General features: G+C 47.3%; 1 protein-coding gene across 1 annotated transcript in view; it reads left to right on the forward strand.

The window, feature by feature from the left end:
* WNT3 (Wnt family member 3) overlaps nucleotides 1-24,562 on the forward strand; it is a 49,241-nt gene extending 24,679 nt beyond the window's left edge. The window contains exons 2-5 of the mRNA XM_028702819.2: nucleotides 9,531-9,772; nucleotides 14,258-14,523; nucleotides 17,540-18,023; nucleotides 21,075-24,562. Coding sequence (XP_028558652.1) covers nucleotides 9,531-9,772; nucleotides 14,258-14,523; nucleotides 17,540-18,019 — 988 coding nt within the window. The 3' untranslated portion in view covers nucleotides 18,020-18,023; nucleotides 21,075-24,562. The remainder of the gene's footprint in view (nucleotides 1-9,530; nucleotides 9,773-14,257; nucleotides 14,524-17,539; nucleotides 18,024-21,074) is intronic.
* Nucleotides 24,563-25,178: the final 616 nt, after the last annotated feature.

A 25,178-nucleotide genomic window follows, 5' to 3' on the forward strand; every position in this document is an offset into this window, starting at 1 on the left:
TTTCTCCCTCCTCTATGTGACATCCTTTTATATATTTGAACATGGCTATCATATCACCCCTTAACCTCCTCTTCTCCAGGCTAAACATGCCCAGCTCCCTTAGCCGTTCCTCATAAGGCATCCTTTCCAGGCCTTTGACCATTTTGGTTGCCCTCCTCTGGACACGTTCCAGTTTGTCAGTGTCCTTCTTGAACTGTGGTGCCCAGAACTGGACACAGTACTCCAGGTGAGGTCTGACCAGAGCAGAATACAGTGGCACTATTACTTCCCTTGATCTAGATGCTATACTCCTATTGATGCAGCCCAGAATTGCATTGGCTTTTTTAACTAGGGATTGAATAACTAGCCCTAGTTGTACTGGAGAAGAGAAGGAAAATAATATTAAGAATAATAAAATAGGATGTTGACAAGTGTAAGGAATGGGGTACGGAGGAGGGGAGCCAAAAGAGGAGGGTTTGAAAGACAGAGAACCGTGTGACAGAGAACAAACGGTGTTAGGGGCAGGCTTGGAAGACTTGAACATATACAGTCACAATAATGAATAGGATGGCAAACTTTGATGCATTTATTTGTCAGACAGATCAGCGAATGCTGGCATGGGGAGCCTGTGGCCCTCGAGATCATCCCCCCCCCCCGACCATTAGTCATTCTGGTTGATGGGAGTTGAAACCCAACATCTGCACAGACATGCCCCCTCACCCAACAAAAGCACTGGTTGGTTGGTTGGTTGGTTGGTTGGTTGGTTGGTTGATGGAAGTCAATTTTAATTAGGGAGAGTGACTTTTAAATCAGTGGCGTGTGAGCAACAGGCACATTTTTGGAGACAGCTTTTGGTTCTGGTATATTCACAGGGAACAGGGTGGGTGGGAATGCTTAGACAAAATTTCCTTCTAACACAGAGTAACTCAATCCTAATGTCCCTTTAACGCAGGCTTCCGCAACCTCGGCCCTCCAGATGTTTTGAGACTACAGTTCCCATCACCCCTGACCACTGGTCCTGCTAGCTAGGGATCATGGGAGTTGTAGGCCAAAAACATCTGGAGGGCCGAGTTTGAGGAAGCCTGCAAGCCTCTGGAAACACCCCAAAATACACCAAACTCTCCACCGCAATCGCTCCCTGAAAACCTCCTTTCTCAAACTCCAACTCTCCGCAGGCCTCAAAGGTTGGTGCAAAGGCTCCTGGGATTGCACTTGCAAAGGCTTGTGGGATTGCTAAATGTGGTTTTCGTCTTGAAGAGGTGCCGATTATGAAGCACTGCTGATAAGGTTTGAATTTCAAAAGGTTCAAAACAAGCCAAGAAGCAGATATCTAACTAACAAGGAAAAAAATTATTTAGTCAGCCAAGAGTCCTAAGGAAGGAAGGAGAGAGGGAGGAAAGGGGAAGCCAGGGTATGACCAAGACTAAGAGTTACCTGGGGTGCTGCTAAATGGAACAATTCTGTTGTGCAGCACAGCATCCATGGATTTGCATTTTCAGTGAAGGCAAAGGAGTGAGAGCAACCCAGAGCTATGATAGATGTTTGTGCATGTGAGTCTGTAATAAACCGTACTAGGAATACAAGTGAGTGAGAAAGAGAGAAGGGTGCTGTTTCTATCCACCACTCCCCCACACCACTGATATAAAACACTACATATATAAACCCTTTTCCAGTGACGTATGGACCATATACGGGACGTGGGTGGCGCTGTGGGTTAAACCACAGAGCCTAGGACTTGCCGATCAGAAGGTCGGCGGTTCGAATCCCCACGACGGGGTGAGCTCCCGTTGCTCGATCCCTGCTCCTGCCAACCTAGCAGTTTGAAAGCACATCAAAGTGCAAGTAGATAAATAGGTACCGCTCCGGCGGGAAGGTAAAAGGTGTTTCCGTGCACTGCTCTGGTTCACCAGAAGCGGCTTAGTCATGCTGGCCACATGACCCGAAAGCTGTACGCCGGCTCCCTCAGCCAATAAAGCGAGATGAGCGCCGCAACCCCAGAGTCAGCCACGACTGGACCTAATGGTCAGGGGTCCCTTTACCTTTACCTTTACCTTTACGGACCATATATATGGGGTTACTCCATTTTATCTTCCTATTAACCCTGTGAACTAGGTTCAGCTAAGAGAAAGGGATTTGGCCCAGGCCACCTAGTTAGCTGTGTTGCAGAGTCAAAATGTGGATATGTGTTTTCCTGGTCTTTCAGACAGACATGTTGCTGCCTGTCTGAAACCACCTCGCAGCATTGGTATGAGATTATCCTAGGAAGTAAAAATGGGTAGATTTGTAGATTTCCTGATGGCAGCAAATGAAGAAAAATATCTTTATTTGGAGGACTGAGGAGGAACTGTGTGGCTGGGTAGATAAGCACCATTCCCTATTTCAGGACAAGATTTTCCAACGAAAGTTCAAGAGGCTCAAAAGTTGTTTCCACACACACACACAGCTTATCTTAAAAACAAATCTGGCTGAAGATTTGGAATTTGCCCAAGCCAAGTTGTTTCGTCATGGACTTTGACTAAAGTTCAATTCAGTGCCACAGATTTAAAACAAACTGAGGGCACGTCTGATCTCAAAATCGTAAACATGACTTTGGAGAGATGCTTTTTTAAAAAAAATTAGAATGACAAGGCCTTTGATGTTTGCTTCTGCCTTTCATCCCTTCGTTTGTTCTTCTGTGCTAAAGTTTCATTTAGGACAGAGAGATACGGGTGCCTTCACACATCCAGTCTGTTAGCACAAAATGACTACCCGCCACACCCAATACCTTTCAAAATAATAGCCTATGAACTGACATGGATTGCAGTTAAATTGGAAATGCCCTAGCCAACTCAGGTTACCACATTGGGGCCCTCAAAATCTCCTGCAGGTGGGCTGCTAAACTCCCAAAACATAAGTTCAGCACCTTCATTTGGATAGCTCCCTGTGCAGGGAGACTGACCAGCCAGCTAGCATTCAATGTTTCCCATTTGTGAAACAAACATTCACAGCTCTCGATTCTCAATAGTGACTTCTTCTAGTATATAACAGTTCATTCAGCAATGCAGGCTGGTACAGAACTCACAAGTATGCAGTGGTCCCTGCCCCAGTGATCTTACAGTATGTAAGTGTACTGGAAGAAGCCAAACTCACCAGTGTCGAAGCAATGATTCTTCAACATCAACTTCATGTTGGGCGGATGCCTGGTGATTGTCTTCCAAAGCAACTACAGTGGTACCTCGGTTTAAGTACTTAATTCATTCTGGAGGTTCATTCTTAACCTGAAACTGTTCTTAACCTGAAGCACCACTTTAGCTAATGGGGCCTCCTGCTGCTGCTGCGCCGCCGGAGCACGATTTCTGTTCTCATCCTGAAGCAAAGTTCTTAACCCAAGGTACTATTTCTGGGTTAGCGGAGTCTGTAACCTGAAGCGTCTGTAACCTGAAGCATCTTAACCCGAGGTACCACTGTACTCTATTCCGAACTTAAAAATGGAAAGCGTAATGCTGGTGGTCAACAGAAGAGGTTTAAAGACTCTCTCAAGGAAAATCTTAAAAAATGTAGTATAAACACCGACAACTGAGAAACACCAGCTTGTGAGCACTCCAATTGGAGAACAGCCTTTACCAAAGGTGTCATGGGCTTTGAAGATGCTCAAACTCAGGACGCAAGGGAGAAACGTGCTAAGAGGAAGGCACGCTTGGCAAAACCTCACCATGACCAACTCCCGCCTGCAAACCTATGTCCCCACTGTGGATCCAGAATTGGCCTCCGCAGTCACTTACGGACTCACTGTTAAAACTGTGTTCATGGAAGACAATCCTACTCAGCTATGAATGATCACTGAAGAAGACAGTATGTAACAAGAAAAGAAGGACTGTCTAATTGTTATACAGTGAGATCAGCATGCATGACACTTTTATGGGCTAAAGGAAAGCAAGGGAGAGTCAGGTCCCTGACTACCCCAAGCGATTGTACTCTAAATCCATGGTAGGGAACGTTTCTCAGCTCAAGGACCACATTGGCATTGACTCCAGGAAGACTTGCTCCCTGCCTTGCTGACCTTTTCCACCTGGCCTGGGAGGGTGGGACCTGGACTGACTCCAGCTACAAAAAATTAAGCTGCTGAGAGGACTCTTGGGCTGGGGTGTTCTTTAGTGGGTGTTGTTGGGGTTTTTTGCTGCTATACTTAATATCACTTTTTGTACCTTTATTTTTAGATCTTACTATGATTTATGAGGAAGTCGTTCAGTTTGGCTGTGTACTTTTTGATGAGTTTTATTTATTGGTCATGACTACTTTTATTTGTAATTATGTAAGTCTTTTCCTATTGTAAGCCACCTTGTGCATGGCTTGAGCTATGGGAAGGCGGTGACATTCCCTCGCGGACAATCGTCCAGGTGTATCCTGGCAGTGGATGTGACCAATGGTGGTTGCAGACTGGGGCTGATGGAGCTTGTGGCCTGCAGACAAAATCCTGAGGCCTGGAAAGATAGTCCTGGAAGGCTGTCTTTGCCCCCAAGCCTGAGGTTCATCCTGCCCCTGGTCTAGATTATGGTAGCTGGAAAGGAGGAGTATAAGAAGATGTTCAAGATTTGTTGCCCTGGACTGGCTGGATTCAGAGGAGTGGTGGGAGGCCATAGCTGGGAAAACCCCAAGGGAAGAAGGCTCAGAGCCTTCTTGGTGGTGATGGGATGATGATGAGTGGTCAGAGGGAGCAGATGGAGAAGACTGGGAGGAGGAGGTGTTGGAAGCTGAAGAGGTAACAGGGTTTAGTAAGCAGGAAGAGGTTGTGGCAGAGGGCAGAAGTGGAGAGTGGAGAGGAGAAAGGCCAAGAGGCAGAGATTAGGCAGGCTGCTGAAGAAACCAGGGAGTCTCCCTCTCCTGCTGTGACTAGCTACCCTCCCACTGGTTTGCCAGAACCAGAGGAGGTATGAAGAGGGCACAAGGTGTTGGAGCCTCAGATTGCTTGGGAAGGACCTGTTGGGATACTGCCAGGGAGACAAAGTCCATCATGACTCCACGTCGCCTCCGGATGTCCATCGATCTCCCGTAGACACGCAGTATCAGCAATTAGCGACACGAGCTCCAGAAATAGCTTGCCACATTCCAGAGCTGATGCACGCTCTATCAGCAGATAATGCACAGCGAAAGATGCACGCAGGAGAACATTATTTATAAGTTTATTCAGCGTTGGTCAGAACAAAGAAAACATGACCACCTGCTTCAGTGCTTCAGGCACAGAGATAGAAATGAAAGCAATAGAAAACATAAACTTCCTGTGAACAGGAAATACGCAGACTCTGTGACTCACAAAGCCTGCTCCATTTTAAGGTGGAACGGAAATATCCTAACAGGACCTGGGGTAGAGGAGACTTCGGGAGATGTGGGAAGGCGGGGGACCTTCAGTCCTTGCAACTGCAAGACCTACTGGGAAGAGTTGCTGTGCTAAGCTTGAGCTCTTTTGTTTCTTTGAATAAAAATTTAACTTCACTGACACCTTGTGAGTTATCGCTGACCTGCACGTTACTGGGTAAGGTTGGCGCTGGTGAGCAAAGAACCCCAAGGTTCCCCCCAAAAAGCTTGTGAAAACCACCGGGTTCAGAGTAGAGGGCCATCCATTTGGTCCATTCTCCATCCAAGAGGGGCCACACCAAAAGGCTTTGGGCAGGTCACCAAAAAGAGAGAGCAAAACAATACCTGCATGAGCCACAATGTTGGGGACTTTATCAATGGAGAAGAGACATGATAGCTTACAGGCATTGATTGTGCGTGGACAAATATTATGATCCTTTCAAAGCATTTATTAAAAATATAGCAGGTTATAAATAAACATATATGTATTAGAATAATAATTTCATTTATATTCTTAATAATAATAATAGGCACTTTTTGCTTCTTTTTCATTTTTTTCACTTAATTTTGTTTAACTGAGATATTTTCAACTGAAAAATAGAATAAACTGTTGGTGGCTTTATAGATCTACACCAGCCTCGCAAACTTATTTCCCCCTCAGATTCCTATATTTGCTGCATAGAATAAAGTTATCAGAATAGTTATCAGTATAATCTGATAGTAGGGACGCGGGTGGCGCTGTGGGTTAAAGCCTCAGCGCCTAGGGCTTGCCAATCGAAAGGTCGGCGGTTCGAATCCCTGCGGCGGGGTGCGCTCCTGTTGTTCGGTCCCAGCGCCTGCCAACCTAGCAGTTCGAAAGCACTCCCGGGTGCAAGTAGATAAATAGGGACCGCTTACTGGCGGGAAGGTAAACGGTGTTTCTGTGTGCTGCGCTGGCTTGCCAGATGCAGCTTGTCACGCTGGCCACGTGACCCGGAAGTGTCTGCGGACAGCGCTGGCCCCCGGCCTCTTGAGTGAGATGGGCGCACAACCCTAGAGTCTGTCAAGACTGGCCCGTACGGGCAGGGGTACCTTTACCTTTACCTTTATAATCTGATAGTGTGCCCCCCCCCCCCGTTTATTAAAATAACAAGCCAAGAGATCAAGAAAATGTGGACAAAGAATTGAAAACAGCACTTCTCTTGTCTAAACAGCAGCTGGCTATAATACCACTTTATATTATGGCAAGGCAAATGCCCATTGGATAAAAATAAATAAATTGTGCATGCTTTCTAAAAAGGAGTGGGCCTGAGTCGTGAACAGACCTGAGATCTACGGATAAAGGGAAGTGCACAGAAATAATAAAGTTTTTTATGGTCGATGTTTTGCTGTGCTTTTAATATTTTGTTGTAAGCTGTCCAGAGTACCTGGGGCAATCTAGCCAGTTGGGCAGGATATAAATAATACTATTATTATTATTATTATTATTATTATTATTATTTGGAAGGAGACTTCACTTCAGCTAAGCAGTGCGCAGACTTAAAAGGCACTGTTATGACCACAGTCCCTTGAATTATGCCCAGGAACCAATTGCTAACAGTACATTCTTTGAGGACAGGTGTACTATGGTCCCTATGGCTAGTCCTAGTTAGGATGGGAGTCTAGCTCAGGGGTCAGCTAACTTTTCAAGCAAGTCCACTGTCTCTCAGACCTTGGGGGGGGGGCAAACTATATTTTGGGGGGGAATTAATGAATTCCTATGACCCACAAATAACCCAGAGATGCATTCTAAATAAAAGGACACATTCTACTCATGTAAAAACACGCTGATTCCTGGACCGTCCGTGAACCAGATTTAGAAGGCGATTGGGCCAGATCCGGCCCCCGGGCCTTAGTTTGCCTACCCATGGTCTAGCTGCTGCATCTGGACCAGGTGTCGTTATCTCCTGCATGGACTACTGCAATGCGCTCTACGTGGGGCTACCTTTGAAGGTGACCCGGAAACTGCAATTAATCCAGAATGCGGCAGCTAGACTGGTGACTGGGACTGGCCGCCGGGACCACATAACACCGGTCCTGAGAGATCTGCATTGGCTCCCAGTACGTTTCCAAGCACAATTCAAAGTGTTGGTGCTGACCTTTAAAGCCTTAAACGGCCTCGGCCCAGTATACCTGAAGGAGCGTCTCCACCCCCATCATTCAGCCCGGACACTGAGATCCAGCGCCAATGGCCTTCTGGCGGTTTCCTCATTGCGAGAAGTGAGGTTACAGGGAACCAGACAGGGGGCCTTCTTGGTAGTGGCGCCCGCCCTGTGGAACGCCCTCCCTTCAGATGTGAAGGAAATGATCAGCTATTCTATCTTTAAAAGACATCTGAAGGCAGCCCTGTTCAGGGAAGTTTTTAATATTTAATGCTGTGTTGTTTTTAACACTCGATTAGGAGCTGCCCAGAGTGGCTGGGGAAACTCAGCCAGATGGGTGGGGTATAAATAATAAATTGTTGTTGTTGTTGTTGTTGTTGTTGCAAGTAACCTTCAAAAGGCAGATTCCACGTAGAACCAGCCTTGTACGTAGAATCTAATCCCAGCATTGGACGTTCCTAGAAAATACAAGCAGGGTGCTAACACCACACGCTCCATCATCTCCACGCAATGCCTCTCTGGGGGGATAAATTTGCACAGGAACCTGGGCTCTCCCCAAGGTTACAGCTGCCGCTTCCTGGAAAGCAGGCCGGCTTCCACCGCAGCAAAGGAAAAACGGTTCTGCTGCCAAGTTAGCAAAAAAGATTCTGAACGACAAGACCTGAGCACCCTGAAAGAAAACAAGGGCTTTGATCTTTGCACCGCAGCTTAATGCAGCGCTGGTAAGAAGATAATGAGGTGATATAATTGCCTGTGTGCTTTCGTGGCATGCAGCACTTCTCCAGTCTTAATGAGGGGTTGAGGCAGTGCGGTTCAGTAGAGCATCAGACTCAGGTTCGAATCCTGCCCAGCTCATGAACGTGCAGGGTCATTTCAGGGGCAAACGGCAGGTTCTCTGTCTGAGTTCTCCCAAATCTATAAAATGGAAATATCACAATCCATTCATCCCCCTCCACCCCACAAGGTTGTCTTAGGTCTATTAAGGAAACGTTGTTTATCCTGGGATTCAGGAGGTGACGGTGCTGTGATCGCTTTCTGTGTACCACGACTGTAAACATGGGAAAGGACTCAGGAGAGAACTATGCAAGTTGATAAAGGGTAGAAGAAAAACCAGTATGTTTTATGTTGGAATCATGACTTCACTATGCTGGGATGTCTCTCCTTCAACATTTATATTTCTTCCTTTCTTCCCTCCTATCACTTCTGCAAGGATTTTGGACTAATCCCTTAATCCTTGTTCCCAACTGTAGCAAAGTTTAAGTGCTTGTAGATGCAATTGCTCATATCCATCCCTTGCTACCCTTTCTTTCTTTCTTTCCTTCCTTCCCTCTCTTTCCCTCCCTCCCTCCCTCCCTCCCTCCCTCCTTCATTGTTAATTTTAGACTGCAATATCTTTAGGGGCAGAGACAGTTCTCAGTTTGATTTAGGAACGTTGATAAACTGCCATGCACAATGAATGATAGTAAGAAAGACAAAAATGAACTGGACATATTTACCCCCAAGAAAAATGCTAAAGAGAGACAGGATGGGTATACATTGTTTTCAAACATTTGAAAGATTTTCAGGAAACAGAGTGGAGTCCGGTGAACCTTTGGTTTGGGACATTTCACATAGAAGAATTAGCTCTCTTGGGAGCAGGTTCAATAGGCAGATGACGGGATTGTTTTCAATACATGATATCAATACATGATACATAACTAGCCCTTTGACTAGTTATGACTTTAAATATCCCAAGGCAACCCAGGTCTCCCAAAACCAGAAGAGGCATGAAAAGGGCAGAGCAGAGGTTGGCTTCAGGCATAGTCTCAGATTGCTTGGGGGTAACCCTGGAGAGGAGGGGGCTTAGGCAGCCATGGGGAGATCTTAGCAACCTCTTCATAGGGGGTAAGACCTGCCGGAGAAGAGTTTCTATGCTCCTTAGGCCTGACAGATCCTCCTGTGCAGATCCTGATTTTGCGAATGAAGAGTTAACTCTCATTTGCAGGGTGTGATTGACTGCTGGCTCCTGACAGTCTGCCACTGGGTGGAAGAGTCAGTGCAGGCATACAAAGTGCCCAATGCCCTTTCAAGCAGGGGGTTGTATATGTTCTCCCTTTGCAGGTCCCTCGCATTAGGCCAGCAATATACCTCGTTGGGCTCCCAGCCGATCCTGTGCGGTTCCATTCCTGGCTTAGTGCCCAAGCAGCTCCGGTTCTGCCGCAACTACATCGAGATCATGCCCAGCGTGGCTGAGGGCGTGAAGCTAGGAATCCAGGAATGCCAGCACCAGTTCCGGGGGCGCCGTTGGAACTGCACCACCATCGACGACAGCTTGGCCATTTTCGGGCCTGTTCTCGATAAAGGTACAGTATGAGCCAGGTTAGAGGAGGGGCACATTTTATTCATTATTACGCATTGCTTCCCCCACTTTTTTTCCTCCTCCCAGGAGCTCAAGATTCTCCCAATCCTCATTTATTCCCTGCAACAACCCTGTGTGTTGGCTTAGGCTGAGAGGCATCGACCCATTGAGCCAAAAGGAGAAGGCAGCTTCACGATTATCGTATAGAACATGCCAATAACTGGCACCCAGTTTGTGCAAAGCGTGACCTTAAAATATTTTAATTTTAAAAAATTACAGCTGGATTTTTTAATTTTTTAATGGCAACAGTTTAAGGGCATTAATGTGGAGCGTTGACTTGCAAAATAATGCATGTGCCACTCTCCTTTTTTTAAAAGAATACACCTGATTTCAACACCAAATTATATGTTGCTGGAAATATATATATACAGCTTTGTTGCAAACAACAGAGGGAGGCTGCATAGGTTGTCCCAGTATAATCATACAGGGAGGGAGGGAAGGAAAAAAATGCATTTACTGTAAGCTGCTCAGTAAGTCAGATCTAAGATCTCACATACAGGTATACTTCACATTCTCTCTGTCTAAGGGCAAGTAAAGGTAAAGGTAAAGGGACCCCTGACCATTAGGTCCAGTCGTGACCGACTCTGGGGTGGCGGCACTCATCTCGCTTTATTGGCTGAGGGAGCCGGCGTACAGCTTCCGGGTCATGTGGCCAGCATGACTAAGCCGCTTCTGGCGAACTAGAGCAGTGCACAGAAATGCCGTTTACCTTCCCGCCAGAGCAGAACCTATTTATCTACTTGCACTTTGACGTGCTTTCGAACTGCTAGGTGGGCAGGAGCAGGGACCGAGCAATGGGAGCTCACCCCATTGCAGGGATTTGAACCACCGACCTTCTGATCGGCAAGCTCTAGGCTCTGTGGTTTAACCCACAGTGCCACCCACGTCCCACCTAAGGGCAAGTACAGATTAACAAATTACCAAGACTGTACACACACACAGATACCCCCAACAGCCCACAGGAGAATGATATAGGCCTTGTGGAACAAAACACCATCCAGCAATAAGATCTCCTGTGGAAACCCCAATGAATTGAATGGGAAACTGTGAAAGTAACCTACCAGGCCATTGCAAAGTTCTCAGCCATCTCATTGGACAGGTGGCCTTCCCAGTGGATCACGCTGAGGGCCCACTGGGATTTACATGTACCATTAAATTTGTACATTTTATTTTCCGAGGGAGGGAGACAGGTGACAACTTGCGGTTGTAAAAAAACACACCATTTTTAATGGATATTTCATTCTCCCGGGGGGCTGTTTATTTAATTCCCGTTTTCTCTTATTGCCCCCACCCATCTCATTAAATTTCAGATCAGCAGTTTATCGAGAGGCAACTTGGAATAGTGGGCAAAGTGAAGAGAATTTCACTCCACGTCTGAATAATCAAAAATCTGGGGAAGTGGTAAAATCCCCTCTGCCTAGATGTGATTAATGTATCAGTCAGTCATGATTTATTAGCCACCCAGCCCTAACAACATGATTGATGTAACCCCACGATTGATCAATTTGGAAAGAAGGAACCAGGGAGGATATGAATTGCATATGCGTGCAGGCCCAAGCTAACAAGCAGCTTAACTTTAATAAATAAAACCAAGGGGGAGCAGAATCTGAAATCTGAGCTGAACTTAGTGCCACGCCTAAAACCGGCCATATTAACTGTACCATGTTTTCATGTTAAAGGAAGACCAAGAAAGTGGAAGAACAATTCCATTTCCTGGTCTCGGCTTTTAAACTGTGGGGGGTGGGAAACATGATCAAACGCTCCCCCAGGCAGACATTTCCCTTCACATAGAAAACTAGCTTTTCAGCCGAAAGGCTAGGGGACAATAAATCTCCTGAATATCTCATTACCTAAAGCCATGGTTCCCAACGTGGGGCACACGCCCCACAGAGGGGCCAATTTGATTTGGGGGGAGCAATTTGAGAATGAGTTAGACCAAGTTGATGGCCTTTTAGGCTTCCTCCATGTGAGTAGGAGTTCACTTTTTGAATAATAAGAATTATATGTCACAGGGGAGAGGCATCAAGATTTTAGAGATGCTTAGGGACGCGGGTGGCGTTGTGGTCTAAACCACTGAGCCTAGAGCTTGCCGATTGGAAGGTTGGCGGTTTGAATCCCCGCGACGGGGTGAGCTCCCGTTGCTCAGTCCCAGCTCCTGCCAACCTAGCAGTTCGAAAGCATGTCAAAGTGCAAGTAGATAAATAGGTACCGCTCTGGAGGGAAGGTAAACGGCGTTTCCGTGCGCTGCTCTGGTTTCGCCAGATGCGGCTTAGTCATGCTGGCCACATGACCCGGAAAAACTGTCTGCGGACAAACATCGGTTCCCTTGGCCTGTAAAGTGAGATGAGCACTGCAACCCCAGAGTCGTTCGTGACTGGACTTAACTGTCAGGGGTCCTTTACCTTTTTTAGGTGGGGCATGGCCAAAAAAAGGTCGGGAACCACTGGCCTAAAGTGAAGTGTGTTGTGTGTGTTTTTTACACGGAGGAGTCTGACAGCTATCACCCACAGCCTGAAGTAGCCCAGGTTTTTAACCACCTCAAGGCCTAAAAAAATAAAGGTTTCTGAAAGGCTGAGGGGGGAAAATGGTTAAAGGTGGGTCTCATGGTGCAGAACAAGGTTAAAGGTGGGTCCCCTCAGGACTGAAAAGGCTACCTCCTCAGGGAGCCGTAGCAAATGACTCTCTGTGTAAGAGAAGCTGACTGCATTTCCCTGGAACAAATGTGGCGAACAAAACCCGCATCTCCAGGGCCTCGGCTGAGGAAATCGGAGGCTGCGAAATGGCCCTAGAGCATTGTGATAACCCAGCAGTGTTCCTCAGCTGTGACACAGATGACAAATTTGCATTTAAAGAGGGGGACTGGATATAAACGCAGGAGATTTAAAGGCAGCGGCGGGTGGTGGGGAGGGAGAGAAAATGAGCTTATATCCAGGAGAAAAGAGCTAAGCTCCCATCCCCACTGTGCACCGGGGCAGGGGGATATCGTTCCAGACCTTGAACTGTTTCACAACCCCGCGCCATTCACACGCCCTTTCGCCACCCGGAGCCCAGGAGGGGAGGACCGGCGGCACCAGAGGTCTCAATAGAGATTTCCTAGCCTGACTGGTGGGCTCGCGGGGGGATGGCAGGGCAGGGCGGCCGCGGGCCCCGTTGCCAAGGGGTGGCCGCGGGGAATGCCAGCCCCGTGGGTACTGCCGGGCCTGGCAGAAACATTCCACATTATGTGGGTAATACAGTGTGACACTCCGCAAACAATGGCAAATTGAGTGTCCCAGCAGGTAACGGGGTCTGGATAGGAGACCGTTACAGTGGAGCTCTGTCAAGAGCCCCTAATCCACCCAGGCTCTGCCCCCCAACCCGGCCCCCTCAGCGCTTCTGGGAACTTTCAATTTTGCCACTGGGAAATCTCTCTCAGGCAACCCCCCATGCCTCATGGGGTGGGGTGGAGAGTTGGGCTTTTTTCCAGACGGCCTTTTCCCGAATCTTCGGAAGCCTCCGTCGGTTTCGAGGTGGCAACTTTCCCCTCAGAGTTTTTATCTTCGCACGCCGTATCTTACTTTATTTTTGAAGGCAGCCTTCCTGAGGGGAGCTACTTTGGCTCGAGTCAGTTCCAAAACGTCCAAGGCCAGAGGCACTCTTGTTTTCCAGATTTAAAATCGAAGGTGCACTCTTTTTACAGCTGAAAAGCGTTCGTTTTTGGAGTTTTTAATTATACAGGGCAGTCATTGCAAAGAAAAGAACAAAGCGTCAAGTCTATGGCATCATTTTACATGGTCTTAAAATGTTGGCAGTCCATATAGGTTCTTCACCGACAGAGAACCTTTTCCCCTTCTGTATGAAAAAAGGGGAGGCCAGGTTTCATCAAAGATGTTCTTTATAATAAACCCATTTGCAATTCTTCTAAGCCCAGTTAGTCGTTCTGAACTAGTTATAACCCAAATTTTGTTGAACCCAGTCTCAAGAGGTAGCTGGACCTGGGATTTCCAGTGATACGCTGTTACTAGCATTGCAGTTACCAACAGAAAAGGAATTAAATCTTTATGCCGGAGTTTGTAAATGGATGATGACATGTTTTCCAAAGAGCCTAACCCCTACATTTCTGCCCCAGTCCCTGTTCTGAGCGTAGCTCGGCGATGGATTATTCCTCACTGTTGGACGCAAACTCTCAAAGCAGCTCTCTGCGACATTTCATGCAAAACAAAAGATAGCACATAATCTCATTTTTTAAAAAGAAATACTAAAAGGGCAGATAGCAGGAGGCAGAACTTGGAAGAAATCTAATTCTGCTAAAAGAGAACAAAGACGGGACTTTTTGATTGTGGGCCTGAACTTTCAAATCCAAAAGCCATAAGCTGCTTCATATGGGAAGGCGAATGATAAGATCACAGCTTGCAAAATAACCGGGTCTTTTTCTCCCTCTTGTTCGCAGCCACGCGAGAATCTGCCTTTGTCCACGCCATCGCCTCAGCCGGCGTGGCCTTCGCCGTCACTCGCTCCTGCGCTGAAGGCACGTCCACCATCTGTGGTTGCGACTCGCATCACAAGGGGCCGCCGGGCGAAGGTTGGAAATGGGGAGGATGCAGCGAGGACGCCGACTTTGGCGTGCTGGTTTCGCGGGAGTTTGCCGACGCCCGAGAAAATCGCCCGGATGCCCGCTCCGCCATGAACAGGCACAATAATGAAGCTGGGAGAACAGTGAGTGTGCCCCTTCACCTCTTTGTCCTTTTCTCGAGACAGCTTGGGGGAAAGATGTCCTGCCCCATTTTGCCTAGCTTACTCGCTGGAAAGGCCTCTGGTGTAAGAACAGAGAAATCCAAAATGTGACTAAACCCAGGCCTAAGGAGGCCATCTTGTCTAACCACTGAAGTTTTGGTCTTCTTGATTCCTGAGTCTTCAGGTCAGTTTTGCTATTTTGGCATAATCCAACACTTTAGTTTGCCATTCCTTTTTGGTAGGGACTTGGTTTTCTTTCCATCTCTGAGCTAGTAACATCCGTGCGGCTGTCGTCACATACATAAAAAGTATTTTCTGCTCCTTTGGAATATCGGTACCTACCATTCCTAATAAAAAAGCCTCTGGGTTTTTCCACAAACATTATTTTAAACATTTTCCCCCAATCCATTATGTATCATTTCCCATAATGCTTTTACAGTGGTACCTCGGGTTAAGAACTTAATTCGTTCTGGAGGTCCGTTCTTAACCTGAAACTGTTCTTAACGTGAGGTACCACTTTAGCTAATGGGGCCTCCCGCTGCCGCCGCGCGATTTCTGTTCTCAGCCTGAAGCAAAGTTCTTAACCCGAGGTACTATTTCTGGGTTAGCGGAGTCTGTAACCTGAAGTGTATGTAACCTGAAGCGTGTGTAACCTGAGGTACCACTGTATTACCTTACACCTCCACCACATGTGGTAAAAGGTGCCTTCTTTTTCTTTACATTTCCAGCAGATATTTTGCACTTGTTCCATAGCCTTCCTGGTGTGCTCTTGGCAGAGTCAGATGGGCACTTTGCAGTTTAGACACAATGCTAAGCCAAATCATGGTTTAGCCCCAGGTAGTCTAGCAACCGTGGTACTGGGAAAGGAGTGACTACAATTTTCTCCTCAGAAAGCTGCACATCTGCTCATTCGTGCTAAACCATGGTTCGACATAGCGCAACCTATGAACTGATCTTCTAGTCACCCAATAAAAATTCAGAAATATTACCCAGAACTGAGTTAAGTAAATATGACATCCAAGAGTATGTGAGGAATATACAGAAGAGATGGAGGCCTTGGTCAACAGAGGAGAGATAAAGAAAGCCGCTGAAAGCTGTCTGCATTTACTAGCAAGTAAAAGTTCATTGGATTGTGCTGAAGTCATGCCAAAATGCAGATATGATTTAGCAAGACAGGAATCATATATAGTGTAACATGGTAGTTAAACGGCTGAGCTGCAAATAATTTGACCTCTGCCATTAGTTTCCCTTAGACAAACTACTCTCATCCTCAGTGCCCATCAGCAATATGGGGGACAATAAAATAAATTTGCCTTTGCAGAGCTGAACAATCTAAAACGCTATTCAAACAGCTTACTATTCTATCATAATTACCACCCAATTTCCTTATTAAATCAAGACCTTAAGGTCTGAATGACATTTCATGGAGCAAAGTAGTGGTTGGCAGCATTTTTCCTTAATGAAGAAGTCTAATGAGAGAAATTTGCATAGAAGCATTTGAGTGCAGAGTTCACTTTCAAGAAAAAAAATGATACCATTAAAAAGGAACTATGCAAAGATGTCTCTTCGTCCCTTTTATTTTCCTCAGTAGCTTTAGAATCGCTAACCCTGGCCAATTGACAAAATATTAACATTGAAGAAGTTGAGGCTGAGACAACTGTACAATTAACCTGTATGCTGATCATGTGATTATATCGTTGGGAAATCCAAAACAACCACCACCACCAAACACAAAACTCAAAATTTTCACTACTACATCTAGTTAGTGGAATCTTTGGTTATAAAATCAGAATTTAAAATAAAAAGGAAAGAGAGAGAAAGAAAAGAAAATGGAAAAGGATAAAAGACTTCCCGTTCTCTGTCTGTCAGCTCAATATAGTGTTCACTCAATAACATCCAGCTATTTTATTTTCTATAAGCCAATATTTTTCCAGTCTTCAAATCCAAATATTACAAGTCCATTTTCTCTTTCCTGCAAAAAGTCCATAAGAAGTTTCCAATCCTTAATCAATGCCAACGATTTTCTCTCTCTAATTAAACGCGTCAACTTTGCCATCTCAGTCCAGTCATTTTATCAACCGTTCCTCCATAGCAGGACTGTATCCTTCCATCCTTGTGCATGTAACAATCTTGCCCCTGTAATCATATATATACTGTACAGTGGAACCTCGGTTCTTGAACGTAATCCATTCCAGAAGACCGTTCGAGTTCTGAAACATTTGAAAACTGAGGCGCAAAGGGCTGCCTGCAAATTCAATTGAGAAAATTGAAAAATACGCAGTTTGACTTCCGAGGCACGTTCAAAAATGGAAGCATTTACTTCCAGGTTTTTGGCATTCGGGTTCCAAAACGTTCGTCAAAGGAGACGTTCAAGAACCAAGGTACCACTGTACAGTGGTACCTCTAGTTGCGGACACGCTCCATTCCGGGGTGCCGTTCGCACCCCGAAAAGTCCGCAACTAGAGCGGCGCTTCTGCACAAGCCCGGAGCGCGATACAGCACTTCTGCGCATGTGTGAAGTGCACAGAACGCTTCTGTGCATGCACAGGCAGCGAAATCCGGAAGTACAGTGGTACCTCGGGTTACATACGCTTCAGGTTACATACGCGTCAGGTTACAGACTCCGCTAACCCAGAAATAGTACCTCGGGTTAAGAACTTTGCTTCAGGATGAGAACAGAAATCGCGCAGCAGCAGCGGGAGGCCCCATTAGCTAAAGTGGTGCTTCAGGTTAAGAACAGTTTCAGGTTAAGAATGGATCTAGAACAAATTAAGTACTTAACCCGAGGTACCACTGTATACTCTTCCAAGTTTGCCGCATTCGCAAGCTGAAAAGACGCAACATGAACCTAACGCAACACGAGGTATGACTGTATTAGAATAATCTTGCCTGGTCCATGGCCTTAGCCCCAATAGAGCCTAGATGGAAGATGCCCTGTGGGTGCTTCTCTGTGCTTCTCTGAACTTGACTGGCATGTTTTCGTTTCGCTTTGGTTTAGACGATCTTGGACCACATGCACCTGAAATGTAAGTGCCACGGGCTGTCGGGCAGCTGCGAGGTCAAAACATGCTGGTGGGCCCAGCCGGATTTCCGCGCCATTGGCGACTACTTGAAGGACAAATACGACAGCGCTTCGGAGATGGTGGTGGAGAAACACCGGGAGTCTCGCGGGTGGGTGGAGACGCTGCGTGCGAAATACGCCCTCTTCAAGCCGCCGACGGAGCGCGACTTGGTCTACTACGAGAACTCGCCCAACTTCTGCGAGCCCAACCCCGAGACCGGCTCGTTCGGCACCCGAGACAGGATGTGCAACGTGACCTCGCACGGGATCGACGGGTGCGACTTGCTCTGCTGCGGCCGCGGCCACAACACCCGGACGGAGAAGAGGAAGGAGAAGTGTCATTGCATCTTCCACTGGTGCTGCTATGTCAGCTGCCAGGAATGCATCCGAGTTTATGATGTCCACACGTGCAAATAAAAAGGTAGGCGGTGGGAGGATGGATGGCAGCTAACAGATTGAGGTTGAATCCTGGCAAGACAGAAGTGCTGTTTTGGGGGGACAGGGGGCGGGCGGGTGTGGGGGACTCCCTGGGCCTGAATGGGGTAACTGTGCCCCTGAAGGACCAGGTGCGTAGCCTGGGAGTCATTTTGGACTCGCAGCTGTCCATGGAGGCACAGGTCAATTCTGTGTCCAGGACGGCTGTCTACCAGCTCCACCTGGTACGCAGGCTAAGACCTTACCTGCCCGCGGACTGTCTTGCCAGAGTGGTGCATGCTCTGGTTATCTCTCACTTGGCCTACTGCAATGCGCTCTACGTGGGGCTACCTTTGAAGGTGACTCAGAAACTGCAATTAATCCAGAATGCGGCAGCTAGACTGGTGACTGAGAGCGGCCACCGAGACCATATAACACCTGTCTTGAAAGACCTACATTGGCTCCCAGTACGTTTCCGAGCACAATTCAAAGTGTTGGTGCTGACCTTTAAAGCCCTAAACGGCCTTGGCCCGGTATACCTGAAGGAGCATCTCCACCCCCATCGTTCTGAGGTCCAGCTCCGAGGGCCTTCTGGTGGTTCTGGTGGTTCCCTCATTGCAAGAAGTGAAGTTACAGGGAACCAGGCAGAGGGCCTTCTCGGTAGTGGCACCCACTCTGTGGAATGCCCTCCCATCAGATGTCAAGGAAATAACCAACTATCTGACTTTTAGAAGACATCTGAAGGCAGCCCTGTTTAGGGAAGTTTTTAATGTATGGTGTTTTACTGTGTTTTTAATATTCTGTTGGAAGCCGCTCATTGTGGCTAGGGAGGCCTGCCCAGATGGGTGGGGTTAAATAAATAAATAAATAAATAAATATTGGTGTGGGTTATGTTGATTGCATGCTGATTGCAGCATCTGGGATTGATAATATTTGTACCCTGTCCATCTAGCCGGGTTGCCTCAGCCACTCCAGGCGGCTTCAAACGTAGATAAAAACACCATAAAAAAATTACACATTAAAAAAAGCTTCCCTACACAGGGCTGCCTTCAGATGTCTTCTAAAGGTTGTATCGTTACTCATCTCCTTGACATCTGATGGAAGGGCGTTCCACAGGACAGGTGCCATCACTGAGAAGGCCCTGTGCCTGGTTCCCTGTAGCTTCATGTCTTGCAGCGAGGTAACCGCCAGAAGGTCCTCAGTGCTGGATCTCAGTGTCCAGGCTGAACGAAGAGGCTCCTTCAAATACACAGGGCCCCTACCTGTCCCAAGCCTTCTCCAGCTGAGGAATCACACCCCCCCTCCCAGAGCTAGTGAGCCCCACCCGGCCAGCTAGGGAGCTGGGCTGTGGACCCTTGCTTGCCTCGGCCTCCTAGAGCACCCTGCTCGCTGCCCCCTACACTTCAGAGCCCGCCATGTTGGTGGAGACAGGGGCCCCTCTGGCTCTTGTGAGGGGTCCTGCTGCTCTGGTTCCTGTGCACTGACCCCCCAAACCCTCGCCATCTTCTGCCACCTTGTGAGTACTTCCTGCACCAACCTCTCCTTCCCCATCCCCAGTGATGTATCCCAGTTCCGGAGACACGTCTCCAGGATCTTCTCTTCCTTCTCCCCGTTGCCCTGCCAGTTCAAATAATAATAATAATAATAATAATAATAATAATAATAATAATAATAATAATAATTTATTTATACCCCACCCATCTGGCTGGGTTTCCCCAGCCACTCTGGGCGGCTTCCATCTGAATATTAAAAACAATACAGCGTCAGACATTTAAAACTTCCCTAAACACGGCTGCCTTCAGTTGTCTTTTAAAAGTAAAGTAGTTGTTTATTGCCTTGACATCTGATGGGAGGGCATTCCCACAGGGCAGGCGCCACTACCGAGAAGGCCCTCTGCCTGGTTCCCTGTAACTTGGCTTCTCGCAGCGAGGGAACCGCCAGAAGGTCCTCGGTGCTGGACCTCAGTGTCCGGGCTGGATGATGTGGGTGGAGACGCTCCTTCAGGTATACAGGACCAAGGCTGTTTAGGGATAGGGATGTTAAGGACTGTTTAGGTCTTGGGTTACCCCGATTCGACAGTAAAATAGCTTAGGAGATCTCAACACCAATATGAACACCTTTTACGATGAGAGTAAAGATTACGTACAAGATGCAGAGCAGGTGATAAGGATGCAGGCTGCCCCATATTATGGCACAGATGGCAGAATAATATCCCTCTTGCTTAGTCTGCCTCCTGTCTCCTTTAAGGAGATTCTAGAACATCGTTCGTGAACCTGTGGCCTTGTAGAGGTTGCTGAACGACGACTTCTATCTTCCCTGAGCGTTGGCCATGGTGCTGGGAGTCCAACATCATGTTCCTTGCTGAACATGGCACACCTGGCAATAATTCTGCGTGGAACAGTGTGAAACCGTCCCCTGTTCAGACACCATGAATTTAAAGCACTCTTCTATCACTAGCAGTCAGGGCTCTCACAAGGAATCCAAGGAACTGCAGGTTTTCTGGTTTTCTTTTTAAGGATGTGGACCTCACAGAACTAAAGTTCCCAGCACCCTAAACAACTGCAGTTCCCAGGATTCTCTATGACTGTTAAACACTGTTATGCTTTTAAATGTATGGCACAGCTGTGACCAAGACAGTATGGAAGACCTGATGGCTTCCCTTGTATTTTTCAAAATGATTAAAAGCAAGCATGAGGGTGACTTGGGACGGGCCGTTCCCTAGTGTGCCATTTCCCTGACTGAAACCTTTCTCTGAAGTTGTTTGCTCCCATGGAGCATAGATGCTTTTCGGAAGCCGTTTTGATCAAGGAAGCAGTGGCGCTCTTCCCAAGCTGCACAATGTTCCCAATTTGACTCCCTTCTCCACCCTATGGCGGATTTTCATTTAGAAATAAAAATCGAGGCAGGAGAGCCAGCGATGGACAAGGTGACTGCTGTTAAGACAGAGAAAAGAAACCCTAATAATAATAATAATAATAATAATAATAATAATAATAATAATAAACATTGGCAGTGATTGTGCTGTTGTTGTTTTTTCTTGCTTTGTCTTCCTGGAAAGAGGCCCTTGATAGAGCGGAATGATAAATGTGAAGAGACTGCCAGCAAACACCAGCGTTGCAGCTGCTGACGCCTGAACACGGAGAAGAAAAAACAGGAGCCCTTCTCTCCCTCCTTCCTAGCGAAGGCAGGCAATGGCGGAAGAACCACCCTGTTGGAAATCAACGTAACAAGACTTCCTTGGACCTTCTGCCAATCCTGCCAGCATCTCCCTTCTTTCTTGTTAAAACAGGTTCCTGATTTCAAGCCGAAACAGTTTTGGGGTACGGGAGGGGGTCTGGTTTTTTTGTTGTTGCACATATCAGAATATAATATATTTTTTAAAACCCTAAGGACTGAGCAAGGCTGTAGCGACACTGACGAGAGCGGCATGGTTGCAGCTGCTCACTGCGGTTACGGAGGTGCAGGAAAAGAATATCGGTGCTCAAGAAAACAAAAGGCAACCCTGTGATGGCCGCCTCAGGCCTCGGAGTCATCAAGCGACGACTGCGGTTGTTTTGTGAATCGCTTCATATGTTAAAACCTTGAGCTTCCCTCCGCACTCACACACCTGTATGCCCGGCCTGAGTTTTGAGTTATCCACTGTGGAAGCAGCAGATTTTGGTGTTGAAGTGGGGGGGAGGGAGAGAGTAAAGAGTGTATCATCGTTCTCCTTTCAACTGGGTTTCCCCAAACCCCCTATTTTATGTGTATATACAATTGTGTTGCTATAACCCGGGCACATTCCAAAAGAACTGGCATGGTGGCGGGGGGGGGGGGTCCCTTGGAAGTAGCTGCAGCGCCAGCCCCTCCTTCAAAATGTAAACCTTTGTTAAAACCTTAACAGCATTTCCCAGCAGGTTGAGTTAACAGGAGGGCAACCGATGGGATCTGCAACAACAAAACGTTGAGATGGATCCTTACTGCTCCTGTTTGAGGGTTCCAGCCAGCCAACCAGCCTCTTGCATATTATAAGCTATTAGGGGCTCACATAAGCCAATCCCCCTCCTCTCTTTTTTCCATTTTCCTCCACCCAACGCTCAACAGCTCGTGGAGACCGATGGCCATTGCTTTTAAATTTACAAACGTGGGTTTCTGCACACCTAGCAAATTTCCTGTGTAAAAATTTCTGCTCGTTTTTTGTTTGTTTCCAAACTGATAAAGGGACTTGGCTGTTTGAATCTGCTATTAGAGGAAACAAGCGGAACTTGCGACAAAACATTACATTTCTCCGCCCCCTAAGAGAAGTGCTTCTTCATGGTTCCAGACAATGGAATGGGAGCCTTGTAGTGCTGTGAAGGCTCAGGGTTGGTGGGTGGAGTTTCAGGAGCAAGGAAGCAATGAAAAACACACCCCTGCTTACCTTTACAGCATGCTAAAAGGCTGTCATCCCCAAACCTGGGTATAAGGTCCACAGTTCTGGAGATGGGATAGGTACCCCCCAACTCTTATCCTTCCCTTCCCATTTTAGGATACTTACGAAAAGCGGTCAGGGGTTTGAGCAAGTCACTTCTTCCTTCTCATCCCATAATACTTTCCCTTTTGATGGGGAAGGGGGGTTAGTCAATTGTCCTTCCACATCTCAAAAAGCAGACATGATTGGAATACTCCCATCGCCTCCCAGTTTCTTTAGACCATTTTTTCCTCTGCAGGCTCAGCTGCCATCAAGATGCTCACAGGTTCCCGTCAGGCAGGTTTTAGATTGTTAAGAAACACCGTTATCTTTTTATTTGCAAATGCACGTATTTCTGTGGGTCGGGAGAGACCACCATCTTATTTTGGGGCGAGAGAATCAATCACTGGAGTTTGCTTTTAGAGTTAGTGAGGTCTGCAACAGCGCATCACAATGTGTTCTCTCTCCCAAAAGGAGTTCAGAGTTTCAAGCAAGGCATTCCAACTCTCTGCAACATTCATGGTCGCTGAAGTTGTGGGGTTTTGGGGGGGATGGGTTGGGTTTTTTGTGGATGGGTTTTTTGTGGATGGAACGCGGGTGGCACCGTGGTCTAAACCACTGAGCCTCTTGGGCTTGCCGATCAGAAGGTCGGCGGTTCGAATCCCCGCCACGGGGTGAGCTCCCGTTGCTCGGTCCCAGCTCCTGCCAACCTAGCAGTTCAAAAGCACGTCAAAGTGCAAGTAGATAAATAGGTACCCCTCTGGCGGGAAGGTAAACGGTGTTTCCGTGCGCTGCTCTGGTTTCGGTGTTCCGTTGCACCAGAAGTGGCTTAGTCATGCTGGCCACATGACCCGGAAAAACTTTCTGTGGACAAACGCCGGCTCCCTCGGCCTATAGAGCGAGATGAGCGCCACAACCCCAGAGTCGTCCACGACTGGACTTAACTGCCAGGGGTCCTTTACCTTTTGGGTTGTTGCCACACACACACACACACACACACACACACACACACACACTTCTGCAACATGGGGTCCCCCAAGCATGCTAATACTTTCCTCTTGCTTCTCTTAAAATCTTGTCAATCAGGATCGCTTTTATTATGTCTTTTTGTCCTAGATATGTCTCTTTTTCTCTCTCGCTCCAGCAGTCTCTCCAGGGAACCCATGGCTCTGCAGATGAGGACCTCCCAACTGCTGTCAACTTTGACCACTAGCCATGCTGGCTGGGGCCAAAGGAAGTTGGGAGTCCAACAAGATCTGGAGTGCCACAGGTTTCGGCTCCCTGCCTCAGACTTACTGGACAGCTCCAAGCAGAAGGAGATGGAAAAGAATTATTCATTCTCCGAGATATTTTTTTAAAAAACACTGGAAAGATGCAAGAGCGATTTGTCCCACATTAATACTTCATTTCCCCTGGTCTGAACTGACACGATTTCATTCCTCACGGGGATTTTACCTTCTTGATCATTTCCACAGCTCTCCTATTCATCCTTCCCAGCTTGTCAACGGCCACTTTTGAAGCCTGGGACAGGCTGATACTAGAACTTCCAGTTCTTGGAAGCAAGGGTCTTTGTTGGCAACATAAAAGACTTGCATTACCACTGGTACCTTGGTTCTCGAACAGCTTAAGTTGTCGAACAAATCAGCTCCCAAATTCCACAAACCCAGAAGTAGGTGTCCGGGTTTGCATACATTTTCCAGAAGCCAAACATCTGACGAGGCTTCCGCAACTTCTGATTGGCTGCAGGGCGCTCCTGCAGCCAATCGGAAGCCACACCTTGGTTTTCGAATGGTTTCGGGAGCCGAACAGACTCCCGGAATGGATTAAGTTCGAGAACCAAGGTACCACTGTATTGACCTTTTGTGAGATGGGGCACACTCAAGTTTCTCATCTGCCATACCTCCTAAAGCCATCTCCACAATGCTGGTTGAATAGACCTTTACCCACAGCCAAAGTGTCTGGGCGTTTATAGCATTAGCCAGAAGCCAGCCAGAGTACATACCGTATTTTTTTGCTCTATAAGACTCACTTTTTCCCTCCTAAAAAGTAAGGGGAAATGTGTGTGCGTCTTATGGAGTGAATGCAGGCTGCGCAGCTATCCCAGAAGCCAGAACAGCAAGAGGGATTGCTGCTTTCATGCGCATCAATCCCTCTTGCTGTTCTGGCTTCTGAGATTCAGGATATTTTTTTTCTTGTTTTCCTCCTCCAAAAACTAGGTGTGTCTTATGGTCTGGTGCGTCTTATAGAGCAAAAAATACGGTATTTAAGCCCGCTGTGTACTCAGCAGCAAAAATTCCCCACACTAAACAGACCCCTGTGCTGCTGTAGACCTCACATGGGAGTTCTCTCACTGAAGTTGAGAGCAGCTGGGAGCGGGCGATGGCATCGCAAACTGCGATCCGCAACTGAGGAAGAGGTCAGTATTGTTAGCTACCATTAATGCTGATCAGCGGTCAATGGTAAGATTCTGGCTAGGAGGATTCCTGGCTAGCAGTAACCGCGCTTAACTTCACGGCTGATTTTTGTGATTAAAAAAAGGAATCTGTTCCAGAGAGGCAGTGCGGTAGCTACAGGGGGGCTAGCCAGGTTTTTTTGCCCCGGGTGAAGCCTCCAGAGGGGCAACATTGAGGCTCCCAGCCTGTGTGTGTACCAAACTGGGTGAAATATATCCTAGTTTCATTCCTGCAGTCACTCAGCCTGCCCTCGATCTCTTATCCACTATGCTTGACTAGA

Source organism: Podarcis muralis, chromosome 13 (genome assembly GCF_964188315.1).
Source record: "Podarcis muralis chromosome 13, rPodMur119.hap1.1, whole genome shotgun sequence".
In the NCBI taxonomy this organism is placed as follows: Eukaryota; Metazoa; Chordata; class Lepidosauria; order Squamata; family Lacertidae; genus Podarcis; species Podarcis muralis.